Below are 21,539 nucleotides of genomic sequence, written 5' to 3' on the forward strand. Positions count from 1 at the left end.
GAAACTTACAAAATTCTTTTAGAGTTGGCAGATTAAGCGGATTACATCCGCACCTTACCATCCTGTAGCCAATGGGTAGGCTGAGTCAACAAATAAAGTTATTATTAATAACTTGAAGAAAAGATTAGAGGAGTCAAAGGCAATTGGTCAGAAATATTACCAGGGGTATTGTGGGCTTATCGAACGACAGCAAAAACAAGTACGGTCAAGACTCAATTTTCACTTGTCTATGGCACTGAAGCCTTAATTCCAGTAGAAATAGGTGAACCAAGTACGAGATACACGCATGTTACTGAGGAGTTAAATGAGGAAGAGATGCAGATGAATTTGGATTTACTAGAAGAAAGGAGAGAAGCAACGTTAATAAGGACGACGACTCAAAAACAGATGATTGAGCGATATTACAACAGGAAAGCTAATCTAAGATACTTCAAGATTGGGGACTTCGTCCTCAAAAAGGTATTCCGATCTACAGCAGCGGCCAACGCGGGTAAGTTGAGTCCAAATTAGGAAGGCCCTTATAGGGTTCAAGGCATCGCTGGAAAGGGAGCATATGAGTTGGAAACCATGGATGGCAAGATACTACCATCAAACTGGAACGCTGTTCATCTGAAGAAGTATTACTTCTAGACGAAGGAAGTACCCATGGGCAGGTATCACTCAGATACGATTTTATTTTCTTCTTTTGAAATTTACTAACAATTTTAGATGATAGGCAAAAAGCTAGCCCGTACCAAATGATGATATTAGACCCAAAAGACACGCGAAATACTAAATTATTCCCGGTTTAGGTTGCAACCTTTCTGATGGAAAAAGGGGTTATGCAGTCATCATCTAAATGTATATCTGCGAGTCCCGTTTGTATTTCCCTTTTCAGGGAATGGACCAAAAGGAAGGAGTAATCCAGTGTTCGAGATTTCATACTTCAAAGCTCTAACACTGGGGGGACTATGCATATAGAAGAGAGCAAAAAGCCTGAATCAAAAACCTTGAAGAAACCACGGATCAAGGTGTGAACTCGCGAAAAGGATACAAGATACATTACATGTTCTTACGAGTTTTAGGTTAAGGCCAAAATCTAGTCACGGGATAATAGACCCGATTTTGTATCTTAAAATCTGCTACAAAGAAAGCAGTTATGAAAGTGTTGTACGAATAATTATGAAAATGTACGAAATTTATTTGAAAGTTCAAAGCACAAAACTTCCTCAAACTATTTCTTTTATCATGTCTACTCTGTCTTTCATATATTTACACCAATGTGAAGATGAGACGTCATCTTCATCAGTGTCGTTAACATAAAAGGGCTCTATTTTATGAAAACCTGTGTTTATTAAAGTCACGGATTGTTAAAACATTTTTAAATGCAAGGAAAAAGCTCAAATATCAAAGAGCAGAATAAACGGTAAAAGCAGCCGAAACATATATATATTAAACCTTGGGAACAACAGAGGTATTAGTTTGTCATTAAACCCCAAAAGAAGACAGGGGTAACCAAAAAACAACCTTCCAAAAAGTTGTTAAGCTAAGAGAAAAGCGACAAAATAAAAGTTAACAAAAAAGCAGGAGAAAAATAAGGAGCATCATCCACGGGAGCAGAATGATTAACTTGAGAAGAAGAGGCTTGAACATCAGCCCCACCAGGAACAAGTCAATCTCCATCACCTTCGGGACCTTCGTCTTCAGGTGAGGAAAAGATTTGACGTTGCTGAGTTTTATCAATTGCTTCTTTAGCCTTAGCAATCTCAGCATTAAGGTCAAAACCCTCATGGTTGGCTTCAACTAGAGTCTCGAGACGAGTGTTTAAGAAAGCCCAACTTACATCCAACGATAGATTATCCTCGAGAATCTCATAATCCTTCTCCCACTGGTAAATCTCAGCTCTCAGCTCTTCTTTTTCTGCTTCAGAGGCATCGTAAGCTGTCTTCAAAGAAGCGAGAGAACTTTCCAAGAACTGAATCTTATAAGTAGAGGCACGGAGATCTTCCTGAACTTGAGTAAGTGTTTGAACCAATTCTCTCGCATAAACCTCTTTTTGATTAAGGAGTTCCTTCAAACTCCTTATTTCTTCAGTTGCCTTGGAAAGTTGTTCAGCAAAGGAGGATTCAAGTATATACTTATCCTTTCCAACCTGGCTCGAGGAAGCTTTTTCAACTGCTAATTCAGAGGCAATCACTCTCATCTGTTGTTCCAAAGCATTCTTCTCTTCCGCCGGAACCTCTTTTTCCAATTGAAGACCTTCGAATTGTTCCTTCCAGTTATCAGCCTCGGTGCGCAAATCTATAACTTGCCGGTCCGCCTGAGAAACTCTTTTCATAAGCTCTGTGCCAATCAAGTTGATCTGCAAAAAAGGAGGAAGAGTTATGAATAAGAAAGAGAAAAGAAAGGAAATATAATTAAGCTTGTACTTTCAAGGAAGAATGAACGATATCATTCATTAAAGTGAGTGAGCTATGGCTTTCTAACTTCTTCTTCTCTACGGGGCCGAGCATAGGTTTCAACTACACGTCGGCTTGACCGGATTTTCTTAATAAGTTCTCACCTTCAGGAACCTCAACAACAACTCTTTTCATTGCCCTTGTGCTGCTAGAAGGTTTGGCCTCTGCATGAGAAGCAGTCACGGGAATAGATGACGGAGTAGAAGCAGCCACGAGAATAACAACAGGAGTATCATCAGGTAAGGACACGGAAGGGTTAATGAAAACTGAAACTGGAAGGGAAGCAAGGGGCAATTCTTCAGAAACAGGCCCAAAACTTCATCACCCTCGAAGCCATGAGCAAACAATCTATCAACAGAACTTGGAGGGGGATCAACAGCATCATCATAAGAAATCACTAAAGGGGTACTCTCTAGCTCATCCGTGAGTCTAAAAGGGATTGAACTAGATAGAGGGTCATGAGAAGGAGTAGTTTCATCATCAGAAACCACGCGTCTCCTGACGCGTGACCTTCGCACCAAAGAACCCTCCTCTGTTTCTTCTTCGTCATCAGAGCCACGGGCTCCGTCAGTTTTCCTTTTTGAAGAAGAAGCACTTAAAATTCTTTCCTGAACAAGAATCACGGAAAGCCTAGTTGATGGAACAGACGCGGGACTAATACCACGAATCGGAAACCCTAGTAAAAAAAAAGGGAAGGATGAGAAATCATTGAACAAACAAGGAAGAGAAAAGGAAAAACAATGAAGGTAAAAAGTACCGTGCGTCTTCACTTTCCAACCAAATCTTTGAGAAAAGTATTTCCAGGATCTTTTCTCCATAGGCGCAGCAGTTAACATCTTTTCTACCCAAGCATAAAAAACTTCCATAGTTGCTGAAGAAGTGGGTATATGATTACATGGAGTTTTTTTAAGACAAAAAAAAAGAGGAGAAGAAAGCTTACGTGCAAAGTTCCATTTCTCCGGGAAAGGCATATTTTCTTCACCCACTAATGCACTAGTGGGAGCAGCAACAAAACGAGCGTACCAGCCACGGTCCCAATCGTCTTCAAGGCTAACCAACACTCTCTTACTTCTAGCCACGAGAGTAAAAACTACTTCACGAAACAATTTAGGGGAGTAGAGATGAAGCAAGTGCTGAAAAGTGAAAGGCATGGAAACCAAATCTGATAAATAACGAAGGCATGAACAGCCCTCCATACTATGTGGTCAATCTGGCCAAGACACACGTTGAAATAACGACAGAATTCAATGATTACTGGTTCAATAGGTGGTTTGAACCCTAAAGTAAAAGGGTAGGTGTAAACAAAGGAAAAACCAACATGGTATGGAGTAATTCTCTGGTTGGCACCAGGGACTAAAATTGGGAAATCTGGTTTCAGTAATATTCTCTTCGAACCCGGGAGAGAAGACCATTACTGATTAAACTTGGATAAAGGTTAGCGGTATTGAGGGAGGCTATAGAAGAAATTTGATTCCTTATGGTTTCACGGTCAGTTACAAAAGAAAATTCTTGAGGAACAATCTCTGCAACTGTAGGTTCGCGCACTGGATCATTTAAATCTCTATTCCTAGAAGAAGATCTAGGGGTTAAAGGAGCCCTAGGTCTAGAAGAAGATGGCTTAGCAGCACTACCCTGGGAAGAAGAACCACGATTAGATAGTGAACCAAGACTACGAAGTCTACCACCTCTCCTACTTCTAGTAGGAGCAGTAGAAAGATCAAGTTCGTCAACAATCACAACCTTACGGGGGTCTGGTGTAGAAGAAGACATGATTGTCCAAAGGAATATCAAAGAGAAGATGCAGAAATACAAAGAAGTAATGTGGTGGATACTGAAGAAGGAAGACTCCAAGAGATCAAAAAGGAATGAAGTATTAATAAGAAGACACGACCATCATTAAAGTTAGTCATTATGAAGCGTCATAATGGAACCGTCACTTCGTGACTGACGCAGCCGCTGAAAAACCCTAAAAAGCGCTAAAAAACTGCAGAGCCAATCGATAGAAGCCACCTGGCATAGGCATTAAATAGACGTGACGTACGTCACATCGGTTCTGAAGATGACACGATGATACTCGAAAAACGACGGCAAAGAATTCCCGCCATAAAAACTTACCCGAATATTCAGTTGAGAATATTCAGAAAGTGGGGGATTATCTGTATTGGTGGAAAAAAGATATTACACGTGGATGAAACATGACGCGTGGAACAATGGCATAGTGACAAGTGACACTCTCAATTAACAGAATTAAGAATATAAGGAAGGTACGGGGGAAACACCCACGAGACAGTACAGAACAGAGGATCGGGCTTGACAGTTGTCAAAGAAGAGGCGAGAACTGAATGAATAAAGGCTAAAAAGAAGGAAAGATACACAAACCAGAAGTAAATAAGGAAGGGGAATCAGAGCCGTTATAAGGCATTTATAGTTACAAATACGTCAGTTATGGTTATCTATGATAACGGGCAATCAATACAATTAATGCTCATAATGAATTCGAATTAAGTGCGAAAAATGTTATGATTGTACGCCCCTATATAAGGATAAAGAATTTTATTTGTAAGGACAAGTTCCAAGTACTACTGAAATACATTCTATAATTCTCTGCTTTATCAAAGTTTTCTACCTTGATTTTAGGGATTGACTGTTGTTACATTCCTTATTTCTCTTTGTTAATTTACGTTGTTAGTTATGTGTAGTCCCACATTTGAATGAGAGTAATATGTACTTTGTAGACTATAGCTATAAATATGACCTCTTGTATTATATTGAGTATCTAATATCAATAATATATTTTCTCCCGTGCTTTCTCACATGGTATCATAGCATTAGTGAGAAAAGATCGATGTGCGTCATTCCAGCGTTAACCGGGAAGAAAGAACTTAGTCATCGTGCAAATTTTCGGGTGACCTAAGGCCTGTCGGTATTGTGCAAAAACCAACACCACCACAAGGGATCACCCTCCGACGACCAACCCCTGAAAATTTATCTGGCAGAAAAAATGCCACGCGCCTTCACGCGCCGGTAACAACTTTTACGGCGAGGGTTCCGGCCACTTTCCGGCCATTTTTTCATTAAGCTTCTTCAGGACAGTCTGCTCTCCTCACAATTCCGAGCCTACCCATCTAATTCAAATCAAATTTCGACCATTTTTATATTTTTCCGGCGTAAAAGTGACCTTTCCGGACATTTTTTGAAACCATTTCTTCAAGACAGCTTGCTCGATCCTGGTTACGACAAATTCCGATAACTTTACAATTTTCCGAGTCTATCCATCCTATTACTACAAATTGTAGCGACATGGGAACCGATACTTTGAATAGTCGGATGGTTTCTTTAGCAGATTATATTGAGTTCCTTCGGTACAAAGCATGTAAGCAGACATCTTCTGTGATAGCTTCTGTTGTTTAAACAGGTAATAGCGTGACTTGTTTCTCCCAATCTTCATCATCTGAGTTTTGGGTCATTGATTCAGGTGCATCAGATCATATTTCTGGTAACAAATCTCTTTTCACTACTATTTCGTATTTTCAATCTCTTTCAAGAGTCACAATGGCCAATAGGTCTCAAACAATGGCAACAACAATAAGTCAAGCAAGCTCACTTCCTTCCTTACCTTTATATTCAGTCATTTATGTTCCCAATAGTCCTTTTAATCTCATAACTATTAGTCGCTTAGCCAAATCACTTAAATGCGTTGTTTTATTTCTTGATGACCATGTTTTTATACAGGAACGCAGTACGGGACGAATTATTGGTACCGGACGTGAATCAAACGGACTTTATTACCTTATCCTTGCTAAATCACACGGACTCACATCTTGTCTTCCTTCAACAACTTGTCCTGTTACTAATACACCAAATTTATTACATAAACGGTCGGGACATCCCAATTTGTCAAAACTTCATAAAATGGTATCTGGTTTATCTCACTTGTCAGCTCTAGAGTGTGAGTCATGTCAGTTCGATAAGCATACTCGCTTCCATTTCCCTCGGCGTCTTGATAATCAAGCAGAGTCACCTTTTACTTTAGTCCATTCTCAAATGTTTGGGGTCCTAGTCGGGTCAGTTCCACCTTGGGATTCTGCTACTTTGTCAGTTTTATTGAATAATTGATGATTATTCAAGGTGCACTTGGATATTTTTGATAAAAAATCGATCTGAGTTGTTTTCTATTTTTCCAGACCTTCCACGCTAAAAATTCAAAATCAATTTGGGGTTTCTATTCGCACATTTCCTAGTGATAATGCCCGAGAGTATTTGTCTTCCCCATTTCAGCAGTTTATGAAATCTCATGGGATTATTCATCAAACATCTTGTCTGTACACATCTCAACAAAATGGGGTAGCTGAAAGAAAAAATAGACATCTTATTGAAATTGCTCGTACCCTACTCATACAATCTCATGCTCCGTTTCGTTTTTGGGGGGATGCAGTTCTTATATCTTGCTATCTTATTAATCGTATGCCATCTTCAGTTATCCAAAACCAAGTTCCATTCTTTGTCATGTTTCCCCACTTACCTTTGTTCTCTCTTCCACCCTGTATCTTTGGAATCACTTGTTTTGTCCATAACCTTACTCCAGGAACAGATAAGTTAGCTCCTCGTGCTCTTAAGTGCGTATTTCTAGGTTACTCGAGAACACAAAAGGGGTATCGATGCTACTCTCTTGACCTTCAGCGGTACCTTATGTCCGCTGATGTTACCTTCTTTGAAACTCAATCATACTTCACAGGTTCATGTCATCACTTAGATATTTCTGAGGTACTACCAATTTTATTTTTTGGAGATTCAGTCACTATCTCTCATTCATCTTCCTCTACATCTCCAGCTCCAGTTGTAGCTCCACCACTTATAGCTCCAGTTCCACCACCTACAGCTCCAGTTGTAGCTCCACCTCCAGTTCCTCCACATAATCCAGTTCAACCTTCTGCAGCTCCACCACTCTTGACTTATCATCGTCGTCCACATCCAACATCATGCCCAAGTGATTCACGCCCTGCATCAGATTCTGCACCTACTACGATCTTGTCTCCTCTTAGTCAACCAATTGCACTCCGCAAAGGCGTACGATCCACACGTAATCCTAATCCCCACTATGTCGGTTTAAGTCATCATCGTGTGTCATCACCTCATTATGCTTTTATATCTTCTTTGTCCATTGTTTCTATCCCTAACTCTACAGGTGAGGCACTATCTCATCCAGGATGGCGACATGCTATGATTGACGAGATGTCTGCTTTACATGCGAGTGGCACTTGGGAGCTTGTTCCTCTTCCTGCAGGTAAGTCTAATGTTGGTTGTCATTAGGTTTATGCGGTCAAAGTCGGCCCGGATGGCCAGGTTGATCGGCTTAAGGCTCGTCTTGTTGCAAAAGGATATACTCAGATTTTTGGGCTTGATTATAGTGATACTTTCTCTCCCGTGGCTAAAATAGCATTTGTTCGTCTCTTTTTGTCCATGGCTGTTGTACGTCATTGGCCTCTTTATCAGTTAGACATTAAGAATGCTTTTCTCCACGGTGATCTTGAGGAAGAAGTTTATATGGAGTAACCACCTGGTTTTGTTGCTCAGGGGGAGTTTAATGGTTGTGTGTGTAGATTGTGCAGGTCATTATATGGTTTGAAACAGTCCCCTCGAGCTTGGTTTGGTAAGTTCAGCATAATTATTCAGGAGTTCGCCATGACTCGTAGTGAGGCTGATCTCTCTGTGTTTTATCGGCACTTTACTCCTAATCTGTGTATTTATCTAGTGGTTTATGTTGATGATATTGTTATTACTGGCAATGATCAGGATGATATTACTAATCTGAAGCAACATCTCTTTCAGCACTTCCAGACTAAGGATCTGGGCAGATTGAAGTATTTTCTAGGTATTGAGGTTGCTCAGTGCCTCAGTCTAGCTCAGGTATTGTTATTTCACAGCGGAATTATGCCTTAGACATTTTTGAGGAGACTGGAATGATGGGTTACAGACCTATTGACTCTCTTATGGATCCGAATGCTAAGCTTCTGCCTAGACACGGGGAGCCTCTTAGAGACCCTACGAGATATAGGAGGTTGGTTGGCAAATTGAATTACCTCACAGTGACTAGACCTGACATTTCTTTTCCGGTGAGTGTTGTAAGTCAGTTTATGGATTCTCCCTGTGATAGTCACTGGGATGCAGTTGTTCGCATTCTTCGGTATATAAAGTCATCTCCAAGCAAAGGATTACTACTCGAGGATCGAGGCCACGAGCAAATTGTTGGGTACACAAATGCTGATTGGGCAGGATCACCTTTTGATAGACGTTCTACGCCTGGATATTGTGTTCTAGTAGGAGGTAATTTGGTCTCGTGGAAGAGCAAGAAACAGAATGTAGTTGCTCGATCTGGCGCCGACGTCGAATATCGGGCAATGGCTATGGCAACGTGAGAGTTAGTTTGGGTCAAGCAGTTGCTCAAGGAGTTAAAGTTTGGAGAAATCAGCAAGATGGAACTGGTGTGTGATAACCAAGCTGCTCTTCATATTGCGTCAAATCCGCTATTCCATGAGAGGACTAAACACATTGAGATCGACTGTTACTTTGTCAGAGAAAAAATACTTTCAGGAGATATTTTTACAAAGTTTGTAAAGTCAAATGATCAACTAGCAGATATTTTCACTAAGTCTCTTACTGGTTCTCGTATTAGTTACATGTGTAACAAGCTCGGTACATATGATATGTATGCACCGGCTTGAGGGGGAGTGTTAGTTATGTGTAGTCCCACATTGGAATGAGAGTAATATGTAGTTTGTAGACTATAGCTATATGATGTGTAGGACCTCTTGTATTATATTGAATATCTAATATCAATAATATATTTTCTCCCGTGCTTTCTCACATACGCATTACTTTTGCTATTTACCAAATAGATTGTTGGGGAAGTAAAGTAAAACTTGGTTATCAATAACCCGTTTTCTTCTAAATATAGGCTTTGACTGAAAATTCTATTTTTTGGTTAAACACCTTCCATTTCATCTTAAGATTCTGCCAAGTCAAAAAGCACATCAGAAAACAACCTACAAAACTAAAACAATACATATAATCCTAAAAATTCAACAAAGAAATATCCAGCCAACCCTGTTTTACCAGTTCTACAGTGTAAAACTTATAATTAGCTTAATTTCATGCTAGATCAATTTCCCTTATTTTTTCATCAGTTAAGAATATTGAAATGTACCAAGAAGCTACCTCCTGGAAATTGCCCTCTGCTCTTGGCAACTTGCTGTAATTCTGGATATCACTAAGTGTCAGCAGACCAATGAGAAAATTATTTTCATCAACTATTATTGCACAAGATTGCTTCTCAGCTAGCATGAGGGATATGGTCTCCGTTAGCAAGGTGCTCATTAGAACTGTCACATATCGTGTTCTCATTGCCTGTGAAACTAGAATTGTCCTTGCCAAATCATTTTCTTCATCATCAGATTCATAAAGACAGAGGGAACTCTCAAGTTTGCATAGGTTACTCTCTTTCTGTGAAGGTTTCACACCTGAAGAATAAGTTAAACTAGAAATGTTGGAGAAAGAAGTTCCTTGTCGCTGCATCATGTGGGCTCTTGCATCTTTTAGTCTTTCTCTATCCTTCACTACACTTTTCCTTGTTTGTCCAGATGTAACCCAAGAAGACAACCCCACAGCTCCCAAGAGGGGCAGAACTATCCGATAATTCTGTGTCAGTTCAAAGAGAAGCAAAACAGCAGTGAGAGGCACCTGACAGACACCAGCAAGAGTAGCAGCCATGCCAACCTGTTAAACGATGTCTTTCAAAATCAAAAAGAACCCAAAATTGAGGTCAAACAGTAAGATTGACAGTAAACTCATGTTGCAACACAGAAATACACTATAGACTTCAGAAAAGATTAACCAAGACAGATGCTACATAAGCACAGAAGGATAAAGGTAAGGAACATCCATAAAATTCACGCAAACACTGGTGTGCCCAAGCTTTGGTTATGCTTTGGCCAACTCAAGGTAGTCATATTTTGGGAACTTATTTTTTTTGGTGAAGTAAGAGATATTATAAATGGCACCAAGAAGATGCAAAAATAGGAAAACAAAAGAGTTTGCTAGCTCCAAAACAAAGAGTCCTATACTAGGGTTAATGAGCTAACAAAGTCGAAAAAAATGTCTAGGGGAATTTACAGGTGTTAGGGTACTCTAGCTGTAAAAATAAAAGACATTTATAGCCGGTTGACAAGCTTCTAAAATAAACTTATTTTGAAAAGTGCTTTGTTTGAAAATCACTTTTCAAAAAAGTATTTTTCAAAAAAGTACTTTTGGTGAGAAGCAGTTTGTGTTTGGCTAATAAATCTGAAAAACACTTTTAAGCAGCAATTAGTGTTTGGCCAAACTTTTAAAAAGTGTTTCTAAGTTTATTTTTCTCAAAAGTGCTTTTCAAAAAAATGCTTCCGGGAAAAAACTACTTTTTCTACTTCTCAAGAGCTTCTGCTTTACTCAAAAGCACTTTTTTTTCCTTCCAAAAGTTTGGCCAAACACCTCAACTTTGGGAAAAAAAGATACTTTTTTGAAGACAAAAAAGGGCTTTGGACTTTGAAGAAGCTTGGCCAAACAGTATATTAGCCTTAAGGAAGTGGTTTGGAGTTGCTATTCCATCAAAACATCTATTGTTCCTTTCCTTGCAAACAACCTAAGAGGCAAATAACCTAAGAAAAAAGAAGGAAGTAGTTGATAGGGGAAGTACTTATAGAATAAGAACCACAATGATGTAAACTAAGGATCTGTAGCAGCATCCTTTCAGCCAAAAGCGATTGAATCTCGATTCAGCCTAGATACAGAAAACAGATCATTATCAGGATAACACTGTAATTAACTAAGGTATGGAAAATATGACAGGTAAAGTCTATTCTCTTATGTTCCCATGCACCTCCTCAGGTAGGCAGCTGCTTAAGTTTCTATGCTCCTAAATTTGAGAAAGTACGCATTTAGAAGTGGGAGAAAGAAGCGGAAACCACTAACATCACCTAGTCAGATTGACTGGGCTTCTGTCCCCCTAACATTTTAGATAGTATGTAGTTTAGAAAGGGGAAGGAAGCAGCAAAAATCACTAACACACCTAGTAAATTGACCAGGTGCTTCCATTCAACCAGTGGGTCATGCAAAAGGCATACTGCATTATCTGGGAGTATGGGTATTCTGTATTTTGCATCTCTAATGTATGCAATCTTCTGCACGCTATCTTTTTTATCTTTAAACGATATTCCCCTTGTTAGTTTACAGATATGTATAGTGTATTTTTGTCCCACATTGGAAGAGAAGTAATATCTCCTTGTAGTGTATAGCTATAAATAGGGACCTCTTGTATTGTATTTATTATCCAAATATCAATAACATATTTTCTCCCATGCTTTCTCACATGGTATCAGAGCAATTGTGAGAGATTTATCGCTGTGCATAAATTCCAGCGATTCCAGGAAGAGAAATCAGTCACCGGAAGTCTTTTCCGGCGACTTTTTCAAGGCTGTTTGCGTCTGCTTTATCTCCGTCAGTGTTGTGCAAAATCCAACACTACCACAAGAGTAGTCACTGTCCGGCGACCAAACCCCAGTGAAAATCTCCGGCAGCAGCCTCCTCACGCGCCTCCACGCGCCACCAGAAGCTCACGCGCGTGAGCTCACGCGCCGACACGTACGACCACTTCCGGCCATTTTTTGAAAAACTTCCTTCAGAATAGTTGGGTCGCCTGGTAATTCCGATCCTACCCCTACTGTTTTTCGTTTCATTCCGACTACTTTGAGTTTTTCCGTCAGCTACAGTAGATTCCGGCGCAGAACAGTGTTCTGTTTTTACTGTTGTAAACAGTGTTTTCAAGCTATTTCTTCAGTTTTCTCACCGGAGTTACTTATTTCCACTATTTCAAGTTAACCCTACTACTACAAATTGTAGCGACATGGGAACCGATGCTTTGAATAGTCGGATGGTTTCTTTAGCAGATTATATTGAGTTCCTTTAGTACAAAGCATGTAAGCAGACATCTTCTGAGATAGCTTCTGTTGTTCAAACAGGTAATAGCGTGACTTGTTTTTCCCAATCTTCATCCTCTGAGTCTTGGGTCATTGATTCAGGTGCATCAGATCATATTTCTGGTAACAAATCTCTTTTCACTACTATTTCGTATTCTCAATCTTTTCCAAAAGTCACAATAGCCAATGGGTCTCAAACCATGGCAACTGCAATAGGTCAAGCAAGCCCACTTTCTTCCTTACCTTTAGATTCAGTCCTTTATGTTCGCAATAGTCCTTTTAATCTCATAGTTGTTAGTCGCTTAGCCAAATCACTTAAATGCGTTATTTTATTTCTTGATGACCATGTTTTTATACAAGAACGCAGTACGGGGCGGATCATTGGTACCGGGCGTGAATCAAACGGACTTTATTACCTTATCCTTGCTAAATACATGGACTCGCATCTTGTCTTCCATCTACAATATGTCCTGTTACTGATTCACCAGATTTATTACATAAACGGTTGGGACATCCCAGTTTGTCAAAACTTCAGAAAATGGTATCTGGTTTATCTCACTTGTCAGCTCTAGAGTGTGAGTCATGTCAGCTCGGTAAGCATACTCGCTCCCATTTCCTTAGGCGTCTTGATAATCGAGCAGAGTCACCTTTTACTTTAGTCCATTCAGATGTTTGGGGTCCTAGTCGGGTCAGTTCCACCTTGGGATTCTGCTATTTTGTCAGTTTCATTGATGATTATTCCAGGTGCACTTGGATATTTTTGATAAAAAATCGATCTGAGCTGTTTTCTATTTTCCAGACCTTCCACGCTGAAATTCAAAATCAATTTGGGGTTTCTATTCGCACATTTCGTAGTGATAATGCCCGAGAGTATTTGTCTTCCCCATTTCAGCAGTTTATGAAATCTCATGGGATTATTCATCAAACATCTTGTCTGTACACATCTCAACAAAATGGGGTAGCTGAAAGAAAGAATAGACATTTTATTGAAACTGCTCGTACCCTACTCATACAATCTCATGCTCCGTTGCGTTTTTGGGGGATACAGTTCTTACATCTTGCTATCTTATTAATCGTATGACATCATCAGCTATCCAGAACCAAGTTCCATTCTCTGTCATGTTTTACCACTTACCTTTGTTCTCTCTTCCACCTCGTATCTTTGGAAGCACTTGTTTTGTGCATAACCTTATTCCAGGAACGGATAAGTTAGCTCCTCGTGCTCTTAAGTGCGTATTTCTAGGTTTCTCGAGAACACAAAAGGGGTATCGATGCTACTCTCCTAACCTCCAGCAGTACCTTATGTCTGCTGATGTTACCTTCTTTGAAACCCAATCATACTTCACAGGTTCAGGTCATCACTTAGATATTTCTGAGGTACTACCAGTTTCATCTTTTGGAGATTCAGTTACTCTAGTTCCACCACCTACAGCTCCAGTTGTAGCTCCACCACCTATAGCTCCAGTTCCTCCACATAATCCAGTTCAACCTTCGGCAGCTCCACCACTCTTGACTTATCATCGTCGTCCATATCCAGCATCAGGCCCAGGTGATTCACGCCCCGCATCAGATTCTGCACCTACTGCGGACTTGTCTCCTCTTAGTCAACCAATTGCACTCCGCAAAGGTGTATGATCCACACTTAATCCTAATCCCCACTATGTCGGTTTAAGTTATCATCGTCTGTCGTCACCTCATTATGCTTTTATATCTTCTTTGTCCACTGTTTCTATCCCTAAGTCTACAGGTGAGGCACTATCTCATCCAGGATGGCGACATGCTATGATTGACGAGATGTCTGCTTTACATGCGAGTTGCACTTGGGAGCTTGTTCCTCTTCCTGCAGGTAAGTCTACTGTTGGTTGTCGTTGGGTTTATGCAGTCAAAGTCGGTCCGGATGGCCAGGTTGATCGGTTTAAGGCTCGTCTTGTTGCAAAAGGATATACTCAGATTTTTGGGCTTGATTATAGTGATATGTTCTCTCCCGTGGCTAAAGTAGCATCTGTTCGTCTCTTTTTGTCCATGGCTGTTGTACGTCATTGGCCTCTTTATCAGTTAGACATTAAGAATGCTTTTCTCCACAGTGATCTTGAGGAAGAAGTTTATATGGAGCAACCACCTGGTTTTGTTGCTTAGGGGAGTTTAATGGTTGTGTGTGCAGATTGCGCAGGTCACTATATGGTTTGAAACAGTCCCCTCGAGCTTGGTTTGGTAAGTTCAGCACAATTATTCAGGAGTTCGGTATGACTCGTAGTGAGGCTGATCACTCTGTGTTTTATCGGCATTCTGCTCCTAATCTGTGTATTTATCTAGTGATTTATGTTGATGATATTGTTATTACTGGCAATGATCAGGATGGTATTACTAATCTGAAGCAACATCTCTTTCAGCACTTCCAGACTAAGGATTTGGGCAGATTGAAGTATTTTCTAGGTATTGAGGTTGCTCAGTCTAACTCAGGTATTGTTATTTCACAGCGGAAGTATGCCTTAGACATTCTTGAGGAGACTGGAATGATGGGTTGCAGATCTATTGACTCTCCTATGGATCCGAATGCTAAGCTTCTACCTGGACAGGGGAGCCTCTTAGAGACCCTACGAGATATAGGAGGTTGGTTGGCAAATTGAATTACCTCACAGTGACTAGACCTGACATTTCTTTTCCGGTGAGTGTTGTAAGTCAGTTTATGGATTCTCCCTGTGATAGTCACTGGGATGCAGTTGTTCGCATTCTTCGGTATATAAAGTCAGCTCCGGGCAAAGGATTACTATTCGAGGATCAAGGCCACGAGCAGATTGTTGGGTACACAGATGCTGATTGGGCAAGATCACCTTTTGATAGACGTTCTATGTCTGGATATTGTGTTCTAGTAGGAGGTAATTTGGTCTCGTGGAAGAGCAAGAAACAGAATGTAGTTGCTCGATCTAGCGCCGAAGCCGAATATCGGGCCATGGCTATGACGACGTGTGAGTTATTTTGGGTCAAGCAGTTGCTCAAGGAGTTAAAATTCGGAGAAATCAGCAAGATGGAACTAATGTGTGATAACCAAGCTACTCTTCATATTGCGTCAAATCCGGTGTTCCATGAGAGGACTAAACACATTGAGATCGACTGTCACTTTGTCAGAGAAAAAATACTTTCAGGAGATATTGTTACAAAGTTTGTAAAGTCGAATGATCAACTAGCAGATATTTTCACTAAGTCTCTTATTGGTTCTCGTATTAGCTACATGTGTAACAAGATCGGTACATATGATGTGTATGCACCGACTTGAGGGGGAGTGTTAGTTTACAGATATGTATAGTGTATTCTTGTCCCACATTGGAAGAGGAGTAATATCTCCTTGTAGTGTATAGCTATAAATAGGGACCTCTTGTATTGTATTTATTATCCAAATATCAATAACATATTTTCTCCCGTGCTTTCTCACACCCCCTATAAAATCAAATTCTGGATGTCCTTGGTGTGACAACGTGCACCTTGAAAGCTATTGGCTCAAGTAAAGCTGCTTCCCTTCTTGCCTACGAATAAAAGCTTCTATTTAGGATTGGGAAGCAACTCAAGCGTCTATATAATATGTATATTTCTCAAGATAGTCCTGTAAGCATCTTAATCTTAAGTCACGCGCCTCCACGCACCGCCAGAACTAGGGTTCCTGCGAGCTACAGTAAGTTTTCCGGCGCATGTGAGCCATTCCGGCCACTTTTTGACAAAACTTCTTCGGGACAACTTACTCCTCCAGTGATTCCGAACCTATCTATATAAATTACATCAAATTCTGACAACTTTTATTTTTTCCGGTGTGAAGAGTAATTTCTAGAAAAGTTTTTGTTTTCTGGTGGTGTTTTAGAACCTATTTTGTAGTGTAGAATTCGGCTTAGTCTCACTATTTTCAAATTTTTCCGGCAACTTTTCGGCCAGTTTCTGTTTATCAGCAACCACCTGGTTTTGTTGCTCGGGGGGAGTCTAGTGGCCTTGTATGTCGAATGACCAGCTTGCAGATATTTTTACTAAATCCCTCACTGGTCCTCGTATTAGTTACATATGTAACAAGCTCGGTACATATGACTTGTGTGCACTGGCTTGAGGGGAATGTTAGATAGTTATGTGTAAATAGTCCTAGTCCCATATGCAGTAGGAGTAAAATATTTCCTAGTCACATATATAGTAGGAGGAATAGAATATGCATAACCTCAAGCCGGTGCATACAAATCATATATACCGAACTTGTTACATATGTAACTAATACGAGGACCAGTGAGGGACTTGGTGAAAATATTTGCAAGCTGATCATTTGATATACAAGGCCACTAGATAGTATTAAGATTTTTTTCTCCCGTGTATTCTCACAACCCTTTAAGTTCCTCACCTTCAATAGTTTCCTTCTCCTAATTTAAGTCTTGCACTCCGGTTTTTCCGTGTACAAGCATTGCCATAAGGTTAAAGAATATGACAAAAAATAAACCTTAGGGCTAACTCAGCCAAAACAAAATATCTCATGAGTTGGAGAATTGTCTAAGACCATATAAGGAGACAATAGCTCATTCTTTCAACCAATATGGGATAATTTAACACCTCTGCCCGTCCAAGCCTAGTCAACTGGAGCATGGCTAATACAATATGGGGGCCAACCATTGGGTAAACCAAGATAGAGATAGGTTATCTGATACCATGAGAGAAATAAAGACAGGAAAAAAATGTTAAGACGCGCGAAGACAATTGTCTTATGCTGATCCCTTTTTATATCCACTCTTTACATAACACTAAGTGTAAGTATATCTACTTTAACTATGTACATCAACTCTCTACCACTCCTCCTCAAACTGGTGCTTATAAGTCTTATGTACCGACATTGTTACAAATGTAACTAATATGAGGACTGACGAGGGACTTGCTGAAGATATGTTCAAGCTAATTACTTGACTTCATGAAATTGTAACAATGTCTCTAGAGAATATCTTTTCTGTGATAAGTGGCAGTTAATCTCAATGTGTTTTAGGATTTGACGCAATATAAAGGGCAACAATAATCACATACAAGTTCTATATGATTGATTTCTCCAAATTTCAGTTCTCTATACAACTATTTGATCCAAACTAATCTCTATTGTTCAAACAGGTAATAGCGTGACTTGTGTTTCCTCTTCTTCCGACTTTTGGGTCATTGATTCAGGTGCATCTAATTATATTTCGGGTAACAAATCTCCTTTCACTACTATTTCTTACTCTCAATCACTTCCAATAGTCACAATGGCCAACGATTCTCAAACCATGGCAACTAGAATAGGTTAAGCTAGTCCACTTCCTTCCTTACCTTTGAATTCAGTTTTTTATGTTCCCCATAGTCCTTTTAATCTCATATCCACTAGTCGCTTGGCCAATCACTTATTTGCTCTATTTTATTTCTTGATGACTCTGTTTTAATACAGGAATGCAGCACGAGACGGATCATTGGTACCGGACGTGAATCAAATGGACTTTAGTACCTTATCCTTGCTAAATCACATGGACTCACATCTTTTCCTCCTTCAACAACTTGTCATTTTCTTTTTGATGAAGTAAATTAGATTCATTAAAAGGCATCAAGAAGATGCAAAGAGTACAAAAGAGAAAGGATAATTAGCTCCATTTACAAAAGCCTATGCTACTATCAGGGGGCTAATGAAATCCACAGAAGTATCAGCACTATTAACAGGGGTGAGATAGTTCCAGCAAAATAAGTTAACTAAACACGCAGCCTTGAGTGGAGTTGATATGCCATCAAAACATCTTCAGTTCCTTTCTTTCCAAATACACCAAAAACTTGCGGCCGACACCATTTTCCAGATTTTTCTAATGGATTTATCAACTCTCCAAAAATACCAACTTTCAAAAGCTTGCTTAGTTGATTGTGGCATAACCCATTTTAGACCAAAGGTAGTGTAGAAGAAGTTCCAAATTTCTTTTGCAACTGAGCAGTGAAGGAATAAGTGCTTTACACTTTCTGACTGTTGTTGGCACATGTAGCATCTATTAACTTATATGATGTTCCTCTTGATTAAGTTGTCTTGAGTGAGACAGGCCCCATTTAGAGACAATCATGTGAAGCAAGTCATCTTGGTAGGCACTTTAGTTCTCCAGATATGTTTCCATGGCCAGTTATATATTGGATTCTGGTCACAGAGGTGAATGTATCATTCTTTGACTGTGTACTTGCCTCTCTTAGAATTTTCCCAAATAAGTTTGTCAGGTTGTTGATCTTCAATGTTATGACATTCTAGGGAGCTTAACATTGTGAGTAGGTTGTTGACCTCCCAATCCTGCAAATTTCTTCTGAAAAGTGGGTACCAAGTGTCATTGTTTCTATTATGAGCAACAGTGGAGTCTTTGGTCACGGCAATCTGATACATACTGGGAAACATGTCTTTCAAAGGTGTATTTCCAAGCCATCTATCCTTCCAAAACTTATACGAGTTACATTCCCAACTTTGAAAGTTACATTTTGGAAGAATTCATCCCAGTGGTTGCTGATGTTCTTCCACAGACCAACTCCATAAGGAGAGTTTGTTTTCTTGGAACACCAGTGGTTGTGTGCTCCATATTTAGCAAATATGATGTCCTTCCATAGCCTAGATTCCTCCTGTCCATATCTCCAGAGCCATTTTAAGAGCATAGCATCCCTGATTCCCAAGACTCCTTTGAATTTTGGTTGAGTTACCTTCAGCCATTTCACTAGTGGAAATTTGTGTGTTTTGCTGCATCCTTCCCATAAGAACTTCCTTCTGAGTTTGTCCATCTGCTTTAGGACTGAGATTGGAATTGGGAACAAAGATATGTGGTATGTGGGAAGACTGTCCAGTACACTATTGATTAAAGTTAACCTGCCACCCATGGGGAGGTATTGCATTTGCCAAGTCGCAAGCCTCTTTTCAAACTTCTCTAGGACTCCATTCCAAACTTCTTTTGATTTGAATTTAGCTCCCAAGGGAAGTCCAAGATATGTGGTTGGGAAAGTGTCTGTTTTGCGGCATAGGATGTCTGCTAGCTCTTGTATGTTGGGGACTGCATTCACAGGGTATATGATGCTCTTTATCATATTGATGTGGAGTCCTGATAGTGCCTCGAAGATCATCAGTGTCAGGTTGAGATTTCGTGCTTGTGATCTCTCAGTACCACAGAAAATAAGAGTATCATCCGCAAAGAGTAGATGAGATACTGTAACTGAGCTGGCAGGATTCCTTCCCACCTGAAAGCCTTGTATCCATTGCAGTTGCTTAGCCTTCTCCAACATTTTAGTGAGTCCTTCCATCGCCAGAATGAATAGGAAGGGGGAGAGGGGATCCCCCTGCCTTAGGCCCTTTTGGGGGGAGAAAAAACCGATTGGGTCCCTATTCACCAAAACAGAGTACTTGACAGTTGAAATGCAATAGTTTATCCATCTTCTCCATTTCTCCCCAAAGCCCATCTGCCTCAAGATACTCATGAGGTAAGACCAGCTTAATTGATCAAAAGCCTTTTTAATGTCCAGTTTGCACAACACGCCTGGTTCTCCACTTTTCATTCTCCAATCCAGCACTTCATTGGCAATCAAGGAAGCATCAGTGATCTGCCTGTTCTTGATGAAAGCATTTTGTTCCCCCGAGACTAGTTTGTCAATTACCTTCTTGAGCCTCTCTGCTAAAATCTTTGAAACCAATTTGTATACAATACCTGTCAAGCTAATAGGTCTGTAGTCTCTGAGCTCCATAGCACCATTTTTCTTTGGAATTAGGGCAATGAAGGTGGCATTGCAAGCCCTAACCATGTGACAGCTCTGGTGAAAATGATTAAGTGCAGCCATGATGTCTGTTTTAAGAGTATCCCAATTTTTCTGAAAGAAATCCATAGTGAAGCCTTCTGGACCTGGTGCTTTATAAGGGGCACATGATTTCAAAGCTTCAAGCACCTCTATTTCTACAAATGGAGCTTCCAACCAGTTCTTCTCTTCTATGCTTAGTGAGGAGATGTCTTCGAAATTTGCACTGCGCCTCCAGGGTTCATTTTCACTATATAAGTTCTGGTAAAATTCCAGAATCTCCTTCTTGATCAACTCTTTGTCCTCAATGATTTCATCACCTATCCTGAGCATGTTAATGCAGTTGCATCTTCTGTTGTAGTTTGCCATCTTCTGGAAATATTTGGTATTTTTTTCCCCCTACAGCTTGTCCTTTTACTGATCCACCAGATTTATTACATATACAGTTAGGACATCCCAATTTATCAGAACTTTAGAAAATAGTACCTCGTTTGTCTCACTTGTCCACTCTAGAGCGTGAGTCATATCCGCTCAGAAGGCATACTCACTCTCATTTCCCTCGACATCCTGATAATCGGGTAGAGTTACCTTTCACTTTAGTCCATTCAGATGTTTGGGGTCCTTGTCGGGTTAGTTCTACCTTGGAATTCCGCTACTTTGTCAGTTTCATTGATGATTATTCCAAGTCCACTTGGATATTCTTGATGAAAAATCAATCTGAGTTGTTCTCTATTTTTTAGACCTTCCACACTGAAATCCAAAATCAATTTGGGGTTTCTAACTGCACATTTCGTAGTGATAACGCCCCAGAGTATTTGTCTTCTCCATTTCAGCAGTTCATGAGAACTGTCATTGGATCTCACATCCTATTGTCTTATTAATTGTATGTCATCTTCAACTATCAAGAGTCAAGTTTCATCCTCTGTCTTGTTTCCCCACTCACCTTTCTCTCTTCCACCTCGTGTCTTTGGGAGCACGTGTTTTGTTTACAACCTTGCTCCAGAAAAGATAAGTTAGCTCTCCGTGCTCTCAAATGTATATTTCTAAGTTACTCGAGGATGCAACGGGGATATCAATGTTATTCACCTGACCTTATGATGTTACCTTTTTAAAAACGCAATCATACTTCATAGGTCCAAATGATCTCTTAGACATTTTTTGAGGTATTACCGGTTTCATCTTTTGGAGATTCAGTCGCTATCTCTCCTTCACCTTCCTCTATAGCTCCACCTCCTACAGCTCCGATTATGTCACCTACAGCTCCAGTTCCATGTTCTGTAGCTCCACCATTCTTGACTTATTATTGATCTCAGTCCAACAT

General features: G+C 40.1%; 1 protein-coding gene across 3 annotated transcripts in view; it reads right to left on the minus strand.

Moving 5' to 3' along the window:
• Window positions 1-1,399: 1,399 nt before the first annotated feature.
• Window positions 1,400-21,539, minus strand: part of LOC107822665 (chloride channel protein CLC-e) — a 37,164-nt gene continuing 17,024 nt past the window's right edge. For all 3 annotated transcript variants that reach the window (XM_075238013.1, XM_075238011.1, XM_075238012.1), the window contains 2 exons: window positions 9,654-10,211; window positions 1,400-2,341 (listed from right to left, as the gene is read on the minus strand). In XM_075238013.1, coding sequence (XP_075094114.1) covers window positions 1,652-2,341; window positions 9,654-10,211 — 1,248 coding nt within the window. In that variant the 3' untranslated portion in view covers window positions 1,400-1,651. The remainder of the gene's footprint in view (window positions 2,342-9,653; window positions 10,212-21,539) is intronic.

This window comes from Nicotiana tabacum, chromosome 19 (assembly GCF_000715075.1).
Source record: "Nicotiana tabacum cultivar K326 chromosome 19, ASM71507v2, whole genome shotgun sequence".
NCBI classification, from domain to species: Eukaryota; Viridiplantae; Streptophyta; class Magnoliopsida; order Solanales; family Solanaceae; genus Nicotiana; species Nicotiana tabacum.